Source organism: Tetranychus urticae, chromosome 2 (assembly GCF_039701765.1).
Source record: "Tetranychus urticae isolate SD_2017Ah chromosome 2, NJAU_TeUrti_SD_1.0, whole genome shotgun sequence".
Taxonomy (NCBI): domain Eukaryota; kingdom Metazoa; phylum Arthropoda; class Arachnida; order Trombidiformes; family Tetranychidae; genus Tetranychus; species Tetranychus urticae.
Window position 1 is genome coordinate 17,860,171 of NC_142959.1, and position 14,539 is coordinate 17,874,709.

General features: G+C 33.1%; 6 protein-coding genes across 6 annotated transcripts; 1 reads left to right on the top strand and 5 right to left on the bottom strand.

The window, feature by feature from the left end:
- Window positions 1-436: 436 nt before the first annotated feature.
- LOC107366735 (uncharacterized) lies at window positions 437-1,760 on the bottom strand. The gene is made up of 2 exons (XM_015934363.3): window positions 1,183-1,760; window positions 437-1,113 (listed from the first exon to the last, which is right to left on the bottom strand). Exons 1-2 carry the CDS (start codon window positions 1,664-1,666, stop codon window positions 581-583), a joined length of 1,017 nt encoding a protein of 338 aa, XP_015789849.1. The 5' UTR covers window positions 1,667-1,760; the 3' UTR covers window positions 437-580.
- On the bottom strand, window positions 1,737-3,912 carry LOC107366733 (protein Fe65 homolog). The gene is made up of 2 exons (XM_015934360.3): window positions 3,611-3,912; window positions 1,737-3,527 (listed from the first exon to the last, which is right to left on the bottom strand). Exons 1-2 carry the CDS (start codon window positions 3,910-3,912, stop codon window positions 2,189-2,191), a joined length of 1,641 nt encoding a protein of 546 aa, XP_015789846.1. The 3' UTR covers window positions 1,737-2,188.
- Window positions 3,913-3,918: 6 nt separating this feature from the next.
- Window positions 3,919-4,620, bottom strand: LOC149094048 (uncharacterized). Its single transcript, XM_089268502.1, has 2 exons — window positions 4,399-4,620; window positions 3,919-4,214 (listed from the first exon to the last, which is right to left on the bottom strand). Exons 1-2 carry the CDS (start codon window positions 4,486-4,488, stop codon window positions 4,083-4,085), a joined length of 222 nt encoding a protein of 73 aa, XP_089124628.1. The 5' UTR covers window positions 4,489-4,620; the 3' UTR covers window positions 3,919-4,082.
- Window positions 4,621-6,002: 1,382 nt separating this feature from the next.
- LOC107366736 (soma ferritin) lies at window positions 6,003-8,217 on the top strand. The gene is made up of 4 exons (XM_015934364.3): window positions 6,003-6,075; window positions 6,206-6,470; window positions 6,927-7,199; window positions 7,899-8,217. The coding sequence occupies exons 2-4, from the start codon at window positions 6,360-6,362 to the stop codon at window positions 8,046-8,048; spliced, it is 534 nt and encodes a 177-aa protein (XP_015789850.1). The 5' UTR covers window positions 6,003-6,075; window positions 6,206-6,359; the 3' UTR covers window positions 8,049-8,217.
- A 244-nt stretch (window positions 8,218-8,461) lies between these two features.
- Window positions 8,462-12,682, bottom strand: LOC107366734 (uncharacterized). The gene is made up of 6 exons (XM_015934361.3): window positions 11,420-12,682; window positions 9,927-10,042; window positions 9,616-9,849; window positions 9,366-9,512; window positions 9,118-9,270; window positions 8,462-9,018 (listed from the first exon to the last, which is right to left on the bottom strand). The coding sequence occupies exons 1-6, from the start codon at window positions 11,910-11,912 to the stop codon at window positions 8,797-8,799; spliced, it is 1,365 nt and encodes a 454-aa protein (XP_015789847.1). The 5' UTR covers window positions 11,913-12,682; the 3' UTR covers window positions 8,462-8,796.
- A 689-nt stretch (window positions 12,683-13,371) lies between these two features.
- On the bottom strand, window positions 13,372-14,492 carry LOC107366737 (oligosaccharyltransferase complex subunit C). Its single transcript, XM_015934365.3, has 3 exons — window positions 13,962-14,492; window positions 13,585-13,876; window positions 13,372-13,502 (listed from the first exon to the last, which is right to left on the bottom strand). Exons 1-3 carry the CDS (start codon window positions 14,038-14,040, stop codon window positions 13,487-13,489), a joined length of 387 nt encoding a protein of 128 aa, XP_015789851.1. The 5' UTR covers window positions 14,041-14,492; the 3' UTR covers window positions 13,372-13,486.
- Window positions 14,493-14,539: the final 47 nt, after the last annotated feature.

The window sequence follows — 14,539 nt, forward strand, 5'->3', positions numbered from 1 at the left end:
AGAAAGACAATCAAAAAATGAACAATTTAAGAGTTTCTCTTCAAGTTACATTTCAGTTTAAGAAACAAAAAAAATGGGTGTCTAAGGGCGACAATAGTCACTCTAACATAGGAACCATTAGTCCGTGAAAACAACAATTTACACTCATTTTGACAAAAAATTTCTCTTCAACCTTGTTAAATGTAGCCATTAAAGTTGAAATCTAAGACATGATCCAGATTCGCCCATTCAGTATAATAATGCACCTCACATTGTCAAAATTATGTTACCTTGACAAATCATGACTGATTACAGTAAACCACTTTGCTGGTCATCAAAATTAAGACATAAACCCGATAATTTACAATGATTAACCCTTGATATAATCCTTAACAAGGATTGGCCCTCTTTGCCCTCTATTACAATACTTAGTTGCCGAGTATTTGATATAAATAAATGCCAGTCACTGAATTATTATTAAGATTATCATTGATCTTTCAAATATAACCACAAAAATATTGAAAATGGATAAATAATTAATTAGAGATGATTTTTGAGAAATTGGGGGAAAATGAAAATTTTAAAATGGATGATCTATTGATTAATCTTTAGGTGGTTCCTCTTTATTAGGTTTTTTCCGGCGTCTTCGAGATCTCTCTTTGCTATTTGATTCTTGATTTTGACTATTTTGTTGGTTGTCCTCTGAACTTGGAGTAGAGTCAATATGAGATGATGGTCTGGTTGGTGCTGTAGATGAATTGGTTGACCCACGATTGCTTCGAGTTGGAAACCTGTAAATTCCACTTCTACCTCTTCGGTTATCAATTGTTGACTTTGGCCACTCAAATTTCGGATAATTAAACTCTCCTGGTACACGTTTGGCATGGGGAAAGTAAGGCCTTGGTCCAAGACGTGGTAGTGGTATCATCATAGGTGGAGGGAAAAATGGACGTGGCCCTTGTGCTCTAGGCCGGGCAAGTGGCTGTGAAGGTTCTTCAATTAAAGCAATGGCAGAATATGGTTCTGGGGCCAATAAAGTGTGAAAAAGTACATCCATAAATCGGCCAATCTCTTCAATTTCGGTAGTTGACTGGTTATTAGGAATCGCTGGGTTAGTGACCGGCTGGTTAGGATCTGTAATAAGGTAATAAATGTAAATGTTAAATAACCGTGAACCTAAAAAGACAGCAATTCATGACTTACCGCGCTCAACTCTTGTCCCTTCATTATTAGTTGATGTTGGTGTTGTTTCATTTGCAGCTCTGGTTTCGGTTATTTCAGTGACTCCTTCATCGTTGCTGATTCTTGTTCTTATAAGCGTACTTCGACCATCCTGGGAAACTATTATATCTCGTACAATATTGATCAATGGAATTGTATTCAATGGCAATGGTGGCGGTTCAATTGGAATGGCTTCATACTCAGAGTCTGATTTAACATTGGTCAATATATTGTCAAATACTGTTCGGCAAACTGGACAATGATTTGATCGCTTAGACCATTCAATAATACAGAAACGGCAAAATGGATGAAGACAGCAATCAGCAAAAGATAAATCACGAATATTGTTGAGACAAATTGTGCATTGGTTATCAGTTGATTTGTTGTTTAAAGATAATTTCCTTCTCAGCTTTTCGCGAGTCTCATCATCATCTTTATGTCGACGTCTTCGTTGATCTTCAGACATTATACGACAAAAAACGGAATTGACACGAATTGGTAATCACAAGAAATCAACTGCCAATTGGTCGTAATCCTTTGAAAACTCAAGTCATTTTCAATGATTAAGGGTCTTTGTATCTTTAATAACTGATCCATGTAGGATAAATTAAATTTTAACAGATAAGCGTTTATATTGTTAAGCTTAGAAAACACAACAATGATTGGAACAATAGACTTGCTGTTATTGTTGATGATTTAGCAGTTACTTTGAAGTTGCCTTAAAAAAGAGTACACAGTTAATTATAAATGAAAATACATGTTAGACAAAGTGATTTGGCAAATTAGGTTAAATTAAGAAAATGAAATCAACTTTAAAATTGTAAGTGTAAAAATTAATAGTCAATCATGAAAGTTGTTCTTGGGATGATAATTTTTTCAAGCTGAATAGGTGATGATACAACGATGGATTATTTGGCTATATTTGACAATCTTGTTCTAGTCCTTAAAATGGTATCCAGCTTCTAATATGTGCTGTGATGATTAGGTTTTATCCTTTGGTTAACAGTTTGGAAAAGGCATTTATTAAAGAGTTTTTGATGGCACCCATCGATTGTGAAGGTTTCATTCGGAATGAAGATACTGGAGAAGTTGTTTTGGGTTGATTTCCACTGAAAATAGCTTGACTGCATCTTTGTTTATGGGCATCTAAGCATTTTTGAAATCTCAATTTACAAGCAGCTTCAATGGTTTTACACAATGCACCAGAACTGGGTTCGCACTCAAAACAGTGAACTTCATAAAGATTATCGTCAACTTGCAGGATAAAACCACAATTTTCAACATTATTTTTACTTATACCAAGGAATGAAAGATAACGGACACGGCATTCAACTAATATTTTACCATCAACAGTTGATTCAACGGTAATAGTTGATGGTGAGATATGAACCAGAGAAATTATTCCACGGCCTTCTTTTTCTTCGCCAAAAGCTGCCGACTTTCTATCTGGATAAGCTTTATCGAGATCAAAAACAATTCTATCAATAGCTTCATTGAGAATATCAACTCCTGTAGGCTTTGGAACCGGTGTTTTTCCTAAATAACGAGCTACAATAGTTTTTCTTGGTTCCTCAATTGGAGTTGGAAATTCTAGATAAGGTGATTCCATAGGTGAACCAGTGTATTCCTCAATTGATAATTGGTTTGGTCTAATGGCTAAGTCTCGGCATTCTTCTCCTACTTCACCTTTATCATTATCTTTGGGTAGATTTTGTTGAGATTTGATTCGTATCATTTCCTCTTTTAGTAAATTAGCTATTTTTTGGGCTGAACTTTCAGATTCTCCCAAGCTTTCACAATGGAATACATGACATTTGAGAATCTGTACCACTGGAGAGTCATGAGGATTAGTTGGAGTTGAAGGTTTACCCAAACTATTTTCACTATCAGGATCTCGGGCAACATAGGCAAAATCATCAACATCATTAACACCCCAAACTCTAATATTGGAAATCCGTTGTATAGTCAGAACTTTACTACTGATTGGATCAAGTAATTTAAGACAACCATTTTCTATCTTTAAAGTCAGCTTTGCGGTCTCTTCTTTACCCCAACATCTAACGGCATTTTCTGTTTGGGTTGTAAGTTCAAGAATACATCGCTTGATAGCTTTAGAACTAAGCTCTGGAGTCAGAGAAGATTCATCAAATTCCATCCAACCCAAAGAATGGACAGTGAAAACATCATCACCTCCAGGAAAATTTTCATCCAAAGTATGTTCTTTACAAACTTGTTCCCTTAATTTGTCCAAACCATCATCATCAAAGTAAAATATAGAATCTCGTTTAGAAAGGGTTTTAGTAGGCACTTGCCTTTGAATTGTTCCACTGCAAAAATAAATAAATATTGAGATTAAAAATTAGCAAACAACTCTCTTTTGTACAGCTGTTATTTAGCAAGGATTACAAACCTAGGTATATGCCAATAGTAAGGACCATTGTCATCTTCATGTTTTTCCCATCCTTCAGGTAAACTTTCACCATCATTGGTAAGCCTTGTAGTTTCATCAGCTTCGACTTCTTCATCATCATCTGTATCATTATCTGCATTCGATTCAACTTTAGATCCCATCATGGTAGTAACCGAAAGAGTGGCATACAATTTACGATAATTTGGATTTTCGTAGTCAGTAAAGGGTGCACTAGTTTCCTCTTCTTCAGAGTCATCATGAGAAAGATTATTCACATCATCATCAGAAGATGAGTCCATCATGATTAATTAGAGAGTGAAAATTCGTTTAATTTCCAAAACAGATTGGTGGTGAAAGGTTATTTCTGAGAATGGGTGAAATGTGAATACAAAGCAATCATATGTTGAGATACTAGAAAATTTAGAGTGGCTCTTATTCTATCTTTTTTCTTAATCACTAATAGACATATTAATTATTTAACAGCTTTGAATTGATGCAATTGTTGAGAGAAACACTTTTTCAGTTGATTAAATTGTTGAACACAGTCATTTTGTTTAATATCCGTCAGTTCCTTGGATGATATGCATTGACCATAGGCGGTAACCTAAGACATTGAAAATAGGAGAGAAGAAAAATCAGAATCAAAATTACTTCAACTATAGAGTTCAAACATGTTCCAATGGATGAATGGAAGTGTCACTAACGATTGGAGTTATAATTAGACAGTAAATGCACATTAAAAAAGGTCAAATCAATGAAAAAAATGAATAAATAAAAAGGTAACTTACTTGAGGTAGACATTTAAAGAAGCTCGTGGGATAACCTTGCCTCAACAGTCTCCTAGCCTGGTGAACGGAAGCTTGAGCTTTACTCTCCATTTGTAAAAGGTTAAATATGCACAAAATTCAAAAATAAAAAGGTAACTAAATAAGTGATTAATTATAGTTTCAGGTTAAATTCGGAGAATGAATTTACAACGACAAACACCTGGTTAAACACATAAGCTGTTAGCTTGTTTAGTTTGTGTGCCTTAAACTAATCACATGTTTTACCTAAATATAAAAATCATTTCTTTACCAGAAAATGCTTTCAATTGTCTCTTCATAATTTCGCTGTTTTAGCCAAGAAAATGTTATTTTATTGAACCTTTTCTCGATTTTTATTATTTCGATATTTGACCTGATTGATTGTTCAGTTATCTCGATAATCAAAGTTAATCTTTCAACTATATTTAGTGTATTTCTAGTGCATATCAAATATTAAAGATTCACTTATCTTTCTTGGATCTCACAGTATTTTTAGATTAGGAAAACCAATCCACAATTAATCCTATGAAATACATCAAGTACATAATTGTTAGTTATTTTCAATCAACTTTGATACAAGTATTATAATTGTCTAGATCATTATGATATGTATCAAGTGAACAACACTCCTCAGTGAATTAGTTAATAACAATCTGCAAGAATCATTAGTCTTAAAATTTTTAAGATCAATAATTATCTAATACATCATGAGGTTTGTATGAACTTGATTAACTGTAAATAGAGAAACTGTAAATAGTATGAAAGTGTTTTGCACTCAATACCAATAGGAAATTAACCGATCAGTTAATGTTACTTAACAAAAGTCAACTATTTTTCAATACACTTATCTTTCAATGTTTTCAAAACTAATTCACTCTAATTCCTCATTTATAATTTCATGATAAATCCAGAGATAAAGAGATAAATTATACTTGTCAAAGAATGGTTAACCTATGGACTTGACTGAAAAATATGGACTGAAGAAAAGATAGAATCTCAGTTGCAACATTAAAATGGGTGTTTTTCAAAGAGTTGAACCATATTTGGAGAAATTTTGACTTAAAATAGATTTGAATATTTATCAACTGAAAACTGAATGGCAAAATTTAATGAGAAACCCAGGAAACGACTCCAAGTGACTCCTGGCCATTTATGATCAAAACTGGACAATCTTTAAATTTTTGAACAATGTCCATGAAGATTTTATTATTAGAAAGGATAAGAAGAAATATATCAGCACTCGAGTTGATATTCAATCTGCTTGAGCATAATTAAAAGGCTAAAAGATCATGAAAGTGGATGCAGTTGTTATTAGATAAGTTGGTAAAAGATATACAAGTGCTATGGACAAGGGATCACGAGATGATTTGTGTGATTACTATCCAATGAACAAGTGATGTTGGTAATTATTGATGATTTTATTGATTAACAAGATGGCACTGTTATTAATAATGATGATGATTATTATCATGGTTGAAGTGAAAGAGATCGAGAGAGTTAAAAAAAGGGAGAAAGTTAGGGAGTCTCAATGTTGTATTGTGCGCCTTTATAAGGAACATCAGGAACAACTGTTTTCATTCGTTACTTTACTCTCAAACAACCTCTCAAGTGGATTGGACGACCCAGCGACACCAGCGAGTGCCCATCGTACAACCACAGGTGAGTTATTTTGCTAATGTTACCTTAATTTAATCACCTTACGATTACCCGTTGTTGATTTCACTAATGTAAGTATTGATTCAATTTGTTGACTAAACCTTGTTTCTTTTGTTTCTTTTATCCAATACAGGCTCATAACCTTTCTCATCTTTCAAACTCTGCTTATAAAGCTGCTCTTACTCTCTCCTTTTAACAACGCCATTGTTAATTTCTGCTGCTATTCTTGATACTTTAATTTGTATTTCTTCGTTATTACAATTTAATACAACTTACCAATCACCAAGATGTCTGGACCTGTAAGCCAATGCCGACAAAATTACCACCTCGATACTGAGGCTGGTGTCAACAAGCAAATCAACTTGGAACTTTATGCTTCTTATGCTTATCTGTCAATGGTATGTTTCTATTTCATTTGCTTCCCTTTTTACCATTGGATTGACCTTAAAAATTACAATAACAGTTATTTGAAAATATAATTGCTTTGATTTCATATTGTATATCGGCTGGTTTAGGGTTGACTCAATTCTGCTCCTCAGTTTCATCACCTGTCTTTGTTTGCAGCATTTTTCCCTGAGTTAGTCAGCTCTGGTAACAAAACCTAATGCGTAATTTTTTCTAGCTTTTGGTAAATTACAGAATTCTCATTTTCTGAATCTCTGTCACTAATTTACCAGATGTCTTCACTATTTAGTTCGAAATTTGATGATCTCATGATCGGGCAGAAAATTTATGCTTTCCAATTAGAGCCTCAATGTGTTATCAAGTGATTGTTATTGTTTTTATACCTGTTTTTCTAGATTCCTTTTATATAACCTTCAGTGAATTAAAATTTTCTTTGCTATTTTTTTCAGTCCTACCATTTTGACCGAGATGATGTTGCACTTCCAGGATTTGCTAAGTTCTTTAAGAAAGCTTCCGATGAGGAGCGAGAACACGCACAAATTTTAATGAAATTGCAAAACCAGAGAGGAGGACGAATTGTCTTACAAGATGTTAAGAAACCTGCCCGAGACTCATGGGACTCTGGACTTCACGCCATGGAAGCTGCTTTGGAGCTGGAGAAAACTGTTAATCAATCCCTCCTCAATTTGCACTCATTGGCTGGTCAACACGGAGATGCCCAGGTAATTAATGAATTATTGCAACCTTATTGGATAGTTTAAACCAGCTGCATGATATAGAGATATATCTTTCACTTTATGATACGAAATGTTTGATTTGAGCATTTTGATTACATCAGTGCTTACAATGAAACTTTCACAATCATTAATGTGACCCGAATGTTATAGCTGACCATTTTGCAAACAAAACGATTGTTAGGAAGTGGTTTAGTCGTGAGCTTGCCATGGGCTGAAATAGTTTAATATCGCATCTTTCAATCGCCATTAACCATTTGTGCACCACTATTTAACCTCTTATTCTCGACAATCGAGTTATCGAAACTTTATAATATAGCTTTCAGCAACCATACTAGTTCAAACAATAGTCTCCAGTTATCATGATGATCTCAATCACTATTATTGAAACTTTCGTAATTCCATCCTCAACTACGGTAATGGTTAATGTAAAATGAAAATATTAGTGATTGAGATCTTGATCAATTGTTCATTATTAAAGTTTTCCTTTTGACCATTTTTTATTTTCCTTATACATGAGAACAATATACCCTTTTGAACACTCTATCAAGACTATCAAGTCTTTATTGTTTGCTGGATAAACAAACTTCCAAAACTATTAACTGATTTTGTTATTGTTTAAAATTCTTTGTTCACCTTTACTAATTATTTTCTTTCTCTATCTGTATCATCTCTGAATCATTTTAGTTTTGCGATTTCTTGGAAAACCACTTCCTTACTGAACAAGTTGAATCCATCAAGGAAATCAGTGATTATATCACCAACTTACGACGTGTTGGAGCTGGTCTTGGTGAATACATGTTCGACAAGGAAACCCTCGGTGGTAGCAAATCATAAGGCTCATGCTTATCCCCTTCGGTGCCATTATAATTAGGTTAAGGACACCAAACAGATAATCAAGAAAAATTTAAAGAATACCAAGCAGTACCCTCAACTCAAAAAGTCTGCTTTAAATATGCTGCAGTTTGAAACAAAATAAAAAAATAAATTAAAAAGCAATCTTAAACATTTGCTCTTAATGTTCACTTTTATAAGCAAACTTGAACTCGTGATACCTTCAAGTATTTGAAAGGTGATTGAAATGATGAATGTTGGTATCATGACTGCTGTCTTTTGAAAAACAACCGATATCAAAGTTTAATATCAGATGAGATTGGAGTTTAGATTCATCTTCACTTTATTATTTACTATTAAATTGCATCAATTTTTAGCGCCTTTAAACCATGAAATTTGAAGAAAGAAAAATCAAGTTAATAATCTAAATGATTGATCTATTAATAATAGACAGTTTTATTAACACATGAGTTAACACTCATCCTCAAATTTAGGTTTTATTATTACATCTTAGAGGTTTCGTCAATGTTGCTTTGTATAATTAAATAAGCCATATTCCTCTTTGGTGCGCAACTTTTGAGCAATTAAACGTTAATCTTGTTGGCCTGATGATGAGTGATTGTATATAAATTGACTATTTGGAAAAATGTTAATATTAATTTTAAACATTAAAACGATACTTATTGCTATCAATGTGAGACGAAAATGAATAATAAACTAATGTATATTATTGTAGAAAAAAGCTTATGTTTTAACAAAAAAGCTCTTTCAAACTGCACTTTGTTAAAGGTTTGAATTTCAAATGTTCCTCAATATATTGACATGGACACCTTGAAGTAGCACAATGTCTTGGGCTTATTGGTGTAAAATCAGTCCCATCAGGATACAAGGGGACGGTTAATGTTGCTCTTGACCGATTATGATCACGAATCCATCTTTGACTGTATCTTAAAAGTAATTTTTCACCAAATTTCTGCAAAGTAAATAAAGAGAGAAGAGAAACAATTAGTTTGAGTTTCAACTTTCAAGCATTCACTGTATAAAATGACCCATGAAAGTATCCATTATTTACCTCTCGTTGTGAATATTTTGTTGGTGTACTGCCAGTAACAATAATATCAGTGGCATCAATATCACTTCTCAAATGATTGAGATTTGGCATTGTAATTTGATTAGATGTTTCCCGAGATCTTTCTTCATTTGCAATCAAATCGTTAAGATATTTCTGTAAGAAAATTAAACAGGAAAGTAAACAGATAAGATGAAATTTAGGTTAAACTTTGGGTAACCAGTGAGAAACATATTTATAAATCAACTTACAATACAATAGGTACTATCAAAAAAGACAAAAACAAGGTTAATCTTATGACAGGAAATTTTGCCTTTATCATCGACACCCAATAAAATATTATTTTTGTAAAAAATTTCATTAACTCGAGCAATACATCGTTCCAGCATACGCATCAACTGTAATAAAAATAAAGAGATAGAATTAGATAAAATGAGGAAATATTAGTAATCAAGGATCAAACCAAGTTGACACAGCTAAGCAAAGATCAACTGAATTTACCTTGCATTTTATCCACATGGAAAAGAAGACGCCAAAAGCATTAACAATGAGCCAAACGATTCCTCCTGCAAATAAAGGTAAGCCTCTTGCACCGGAAAAAAGGAGCGACAGTAAAATGATGAATCCTAGGACAACCCAGACAACCATAACTCGCTTGTAAAAAATAATGTAAAGATTGAAACGATAATCATTGACCAAAGTCTGCATTGCTCCGACATAATCTTCAACGGTTAGCTGTAAAGAACAAACGAGAATGTTAAAAAAGGAATCTTGATAAATTGAAATGGATTTTGAAAGGGCAGTTTATTTACCTGTAATGAGCTTTCCATTAATTCCTCAGGAACCAATTCAGGTTTAAATGTGGCCGGAGTCAACCATGCACAGTGATTATTCAATGGCATCAAACTTACAATTACATCACCATTATCTGATTGCAAGGAGAAAAGGGTAAAAACAATATTAAATTGTTGTTATGAAAACATGAGACATGTTGGCAGCAACATCATTGCTGGTAAAATAACATATCAGACAATAACATCAAAGCTACCATCAGCAAAAGTAATTGTCAGATGAATTACTTAACCATATTCAAGTAATTACAAATCTGGTTAAAGCTATTAATGTAAAATCAGATTGTACAATGAGCTTCAAATTTCGCTTCAATATCGAATGAGCAAGTTAACATAATTTTCAATGGTTGCTCTTAATGAAAGTAAGATGCAATTTTGAAAGGATGTTTGTGGTAAAATAAAACTCTAAATTGTCCCTCAAAACGCAATAAATTTCAATAAATGTTCCATGATTCACAGAAATGAAGCTTTTCCGGTTATACAGAGCAAACAAAGAGATCTCTAAATGATAACATGGAGAAATCTGAGTAACAATTGATTTGTTGAAATGATAAGAGACTGGAAAATGAGAAAGAAAGCAATTCAAGCCAAAAAGAGGTTGATTAAAAGTGATCAACTGATTTGTAACAAGACTAGATTAACAACCTTTTGGCAAAGGTAAGAACAAAGTATTAACAGTTTCTGATGAAATCAGGATCGAATAACCTTGAAATTATTTCACTCAATTCTTGATGCTCAAAATAATTCATAAGTTAAGGTTACAGGATTAGATGTTTTCGAGTCTCACTCGTTTTCCCTATTTTTTGCTGGTTCCAACTGTAAAAAGCTAATCATTACTGAAGGTGATTGCAGATAATTTGTTTGACTGTTTAATTTTTGTCTTCTTATATATCTTGTTCAATCGTCATGCTGAAAATCATGTCAAATGATTGGATAAAATGTTGTCAAACCAGTTCAGCGTTGTCTTGATCATTTTCACTCCTAAGGTTCTCTATCACTGACTCTAATCGGTTGACGAAAAAAATGGAGAAAAAGGAATGACTAAACAAGCATGGAAACATTTCATTAGTGGTACAACTTGATTCACCAAAAAAACAGCTCGCCATTTCACCCACATATGACCTAGAACATTAAATTGGCTTCAAGCTATCCTGTCAACGTAGGGTTAAATAAATTTCCTTCAATGGAGTTGGGATTGGCACAGGTAAACAATCTAATAATTTCATCAGGGTAGAGCATGGAAAATTGTCGATTGGCTTCATGAGGATTGTGATAATCATCATGAGAAATACTTTTCTTGATGTTACTAATGCTGATGATGGCGATGATTGTGGAGTTTTATGCTTTCGCTGATTTGCTGACTTCATCTGTCTAATATTATAATCGATTCATGTAGGTTAAAGATTTTCATTTTGTTATTGTTCCATTTTCGTAAAGATCGGTATGGTTCTTACTGAAAGACTTAGATGGAGATCGGCTCATTTGTTTTAACGGGATCGTCTGCATTTCAGAGGACAATTGGCTCTCATTTGTATTGCTATTTACGTTGTCAGCTGATGGGGAAGATGTTGAAGGCAGATCAGGTATTGATGAGGAGTTTGAATACTTATTGCTTGGTAAATCTTCAATATTCAAAGCTATTTGTTTAAGGTTATTGTTGACTCGATTGGATGTCGTTGTTATTGATGAGGATGATGGGGATAGAGATAACTTAGATTCACTGAATGATCCTTTCTCTCCAATGATGCGACTCGGTGAATCTTTTTCCCGGTTAATCTGTAAGGTTTGCGATGGCTCAAGAGTAGCAACTGTTTGATCACTTGAATCAGTTTCAACGGAGCTTTGATTGATTCCTTCATCTTTATCAAATGAGGTCCAGTTTTTTCTTGGTTGAGGCATTAAAGAAGGACCAACACTCTCGGCCTCACCATTGATTACCATGGTCATATGAATATAAGCTGGAAGCTATCAAAGATCAAGATGAATTGTCGAGACAAGTCGAGAACACGGAGAGTTAGCTTATTATACTTGGAAAAGATAACATTTAGTTGGAAAATAATTTTTGAGATTGTTAAAACAAATAAAACAGCAATAAATTAAAGGTGAAAGAAGCAAAAATAACAAGAAAAATAAAAACAGTAAAGGTTAAACACAAAAACAAAGTGAAATTTAACTGATGTTGGAAGGTTTAGTTTAAGTTATTTTGACAAATTTGAATATTTTGTCAAGTGTTTGCTTAAACTGATAGGGGATCAGACCACGAAGACAGTATTCGGATTGTTTTGTTTATCCGTGGCACCAAAGATTAAAGGTTAATCCAAAAACCAAACAGTATCCATTGGACCAAAGAGAGAGAGAGAGGGAAGATATTGGTTATTGCCACATTGTCCATGCAAACAATAGAATGATGACAAGACTTGAAATGACGAAGAAGTATGAGTGAAGATTGAACAAGTTGATGGAAAATCAAGGGAAAAAATCACAGGGCAAGACAGTCTTGATGAGAACAATTGACATCAAATATTGTAGTGTTAACGTTGATAGTGTTTCTGGTGATGGCGATATTGATGAGGTTGATGAAGATGATGATGATAATGGCGATGATGAAGGTGAAACTGATGGTAATGAGAAGTCAAACAGGTCTTCAGTATATGATCATCTAGAAGCCAAAGATAATTATTTGAGCAGCCAGTTCAAGTTTTCTCTTAAACTCACAGCTGAGGGATTGATTTGTAGGATGAAGAGAAAGATGATGTAGAAAAAAAAGGAGAGAAAAGTAAAAGATGAAAGGAAAAGCCAAAGAAGCAAAGCGATGAGAGTATGAGAGTTATAGGGGAAATAACAGGGAAAATGTTTCCACCTTTTTTCTTTGCCAAATACCAAGCAAAGACTCTTTGGTTTCCATTTAGTACTAATGTTGGTAACAAATCATATTCAGTTTATTGTTTCATTTATAATCACCATTCCAACTATTATCAGCAAAATGTTCATTTTGGTTTTTTTATGATGAACGCATAAACATTGACACAAAAGCTAATAAATTAAATGCACCTACTTATAAAATTGTATGACTCAATCTATTGAAGTCAAGACAATACAAGTAGCTTGAAACTGTATAATTACAAATCTAACCATTAGCTAAAAATTGAATGAAAATTTTACGAAAAAATTACACCAAAATGCTAGAAAAAACTCCAATTTTTCTAGATTGCTTTGAAGATTCCGTAACCATAAATCAATGGTTTTATTCAAGGATAGGAAGTCTGAGTTTATTCATGTACTGATTCACGAATAAGAGTTAAAAACCAATTTTGTAAATTCCGTACCTAGCTTGAGTTGGTTTCTTTAAACATTAATATCTCAAATTGCGGTGAAAAATAGTAACTTTTGGTCGAATCCCAGTGTATCAAAACTCATATTGGATTTAATAACATCAAAAAGTTATGCCCAATAAATATTACAACCAATAATTAAGAAAAATATTTAAAGTAGAAGGCGGCTTTCATGTTTCCTTTGTATTTTTACTGTAGATATCCCCTGTAAAGAATAAATAAAAGAACAGAATTATTACTTGTAAAAATGGTTACTTAGCAATTAAATTAAAAAATAGGAAACTTACGGAAGTTTCATTTTCATGAAAATATAAGTAACAATGAATGATATAGTGACACAGAGAAAACCAATTGAAATTAAGAAAATCCTACTAAATTTAGGTGTTGTTGGATTATGTGTTTGGTCAAGAATAATGAAACCAAGTCCACCAACGGTAAAGAAGAAGCTTGCTGCTAAACCTTCAATAATATACTGTGCATTGACTCTGTAAGGCATGAAAGCTACTGGACGACTGTGTCCATATTCATCGACAGTTGATCCAATTGATGGAGGTTCAACGATAACATCATATATAATACCTGAAATAGGATAAAAGATAGAAAATTGCAAATTAATATCAAACACCAATGAAAAAGAAATGACAAGAGTCATTGATAAACTTACCGGCACAAACAAGAAAATAAGATACCAAGACCAATGAGAAGATGAACATTGGCGAGGGACGTTGAGTCAGAAATGACATGATGAATTATTAACAGTATTGAGTAATAATTCCAAAAAACTAATTGATTAGAATGTAAAGTTAGATAATAACGAGATGACTATCGGTAAGATAAACTGTTAGATCTTAGGACAATCAAGGGTTGGAGTAGCACGCAGAAGATCAAATTGGTCAGCTACACCAAAACAAAATAAATTATAGCATTCGAAAAAGGGTGAAAAATTATTGATTATCCGAAAACTTGGAATAACAGTAGGTTGATTACGAGATTTGCTAAGATGATGTGTTAATATAGCTGATAGATGTCAAGTCCACCAAGATATCAATGAGTAACAGCTAACAAATTCACTGAAAATCAATTCGGAAAGGATTGATTATGGTGAACTAAGCTTGATCGACTCTTAAAACTGACGACCTAAACAAATTTAAATTATAAATTGTTAATTAACTAAAGTAAACAATCAAAATCTTAAGAGCTACATATGTTACATAGATTTTCATTACAGTTTTTCAATTGCAT

Bases quoted from the DNA above. Each gene is read 5' to 3' on its own strand.
- LOC107366735 (XM_015934363.3), bottom strand. From the start codon at position 1,666: ATGTCTGAAGATCAACGAAGACGTCGACATAAAGATGATGATGAGACT. The intron at 1,114-1,182 runs GTAAGTCATGAA...ACCTTATTACAG, and splicing joins AGGGACAAGAGTTGAGCGCG to ATCCTAACCAGCCGGTCACT.
- LOC107366733 (XM_015934360.3), bottom strand. From the start codon at position 3,912: ATGATGGACTCATCTTCTGATGATGATGTGAATAATCTTTCTCATGAT. The intron at 3,528-3,610 runs GTTTGTAATCCT...TTATTTTTGCAG, and splicing joins TACTATTGGCATATACCTAG to TGGAACAATTCAAAGGCAAG.
- LOC149094048 (XM_089268502.1), bottom strand. From the start codon at position 4,488: ATGGAGAGTAAAGCTCAAGCTTCCGTTCACCAGGCTAGGAGACTGTTG. The intron at 4,215-4,398 runs GTAAGTTACCTT...TCAATGTCTTAG, and splicing joins TCTTTAAATGTCTACCTCAA to GTTACCGCCTATGGTCAATG.
- LOC107366736 (XM_015934364.3), top strand. From the start codon at position 6,360: ATGTCTGGACCTGTAAGCCAATGCCGACAAAATTACCACCTCGATACT. The intron at 6,471-6,926 runs GTATGTTTCTAT...TATTTTTTTCAG, and splicing joins CTTATGCTTATCTGTCAATG to TCCTACCATTTTGACCGAGA. The intron at 7,200-7,898 runs GTAATTAATGAA...GAATCATTTTAG, and splicing joins GTCAACACGGAGATGCCCAG to TTTTGCGATTTCTTGGAAAA.
- LOC107366734 (XM_015934361.3), bottom strand. From the start codon at position 11,912: ATGACCATGGTAATCAATGGTGAGGCCGAGAGTGTTGGTCCTTCTTTA. The intron at 9,850-9,926 runs GTAAATAAACTG...TGTTCTTTACAG, and splicing joins TAATGGAAAGCTCATTACAG to CTAACCGTTGAAGATTATGT. The intron at 9,271-9,365 runs GTAAGTTGATTT...ATTTTCTTACAG, and splicing joins TTGATAGTACCTATTGTATT to AAATATCTTAACGATTTGAT.
- LOC107366737 (XM_015934365.3), bottom strand. From the start codon at position 14,040: ATGTCATTTCTGACTCAACGTCCCTCGCCAATGTTCATCTTCTCATTG. The intron at 13,877-13,961 runs GTAAGTTTATCA...ATCCTATTTCAG, and splicing joins TTATTTTCTTGTTTGTGCCG to GTATTATATATGATGTTATC.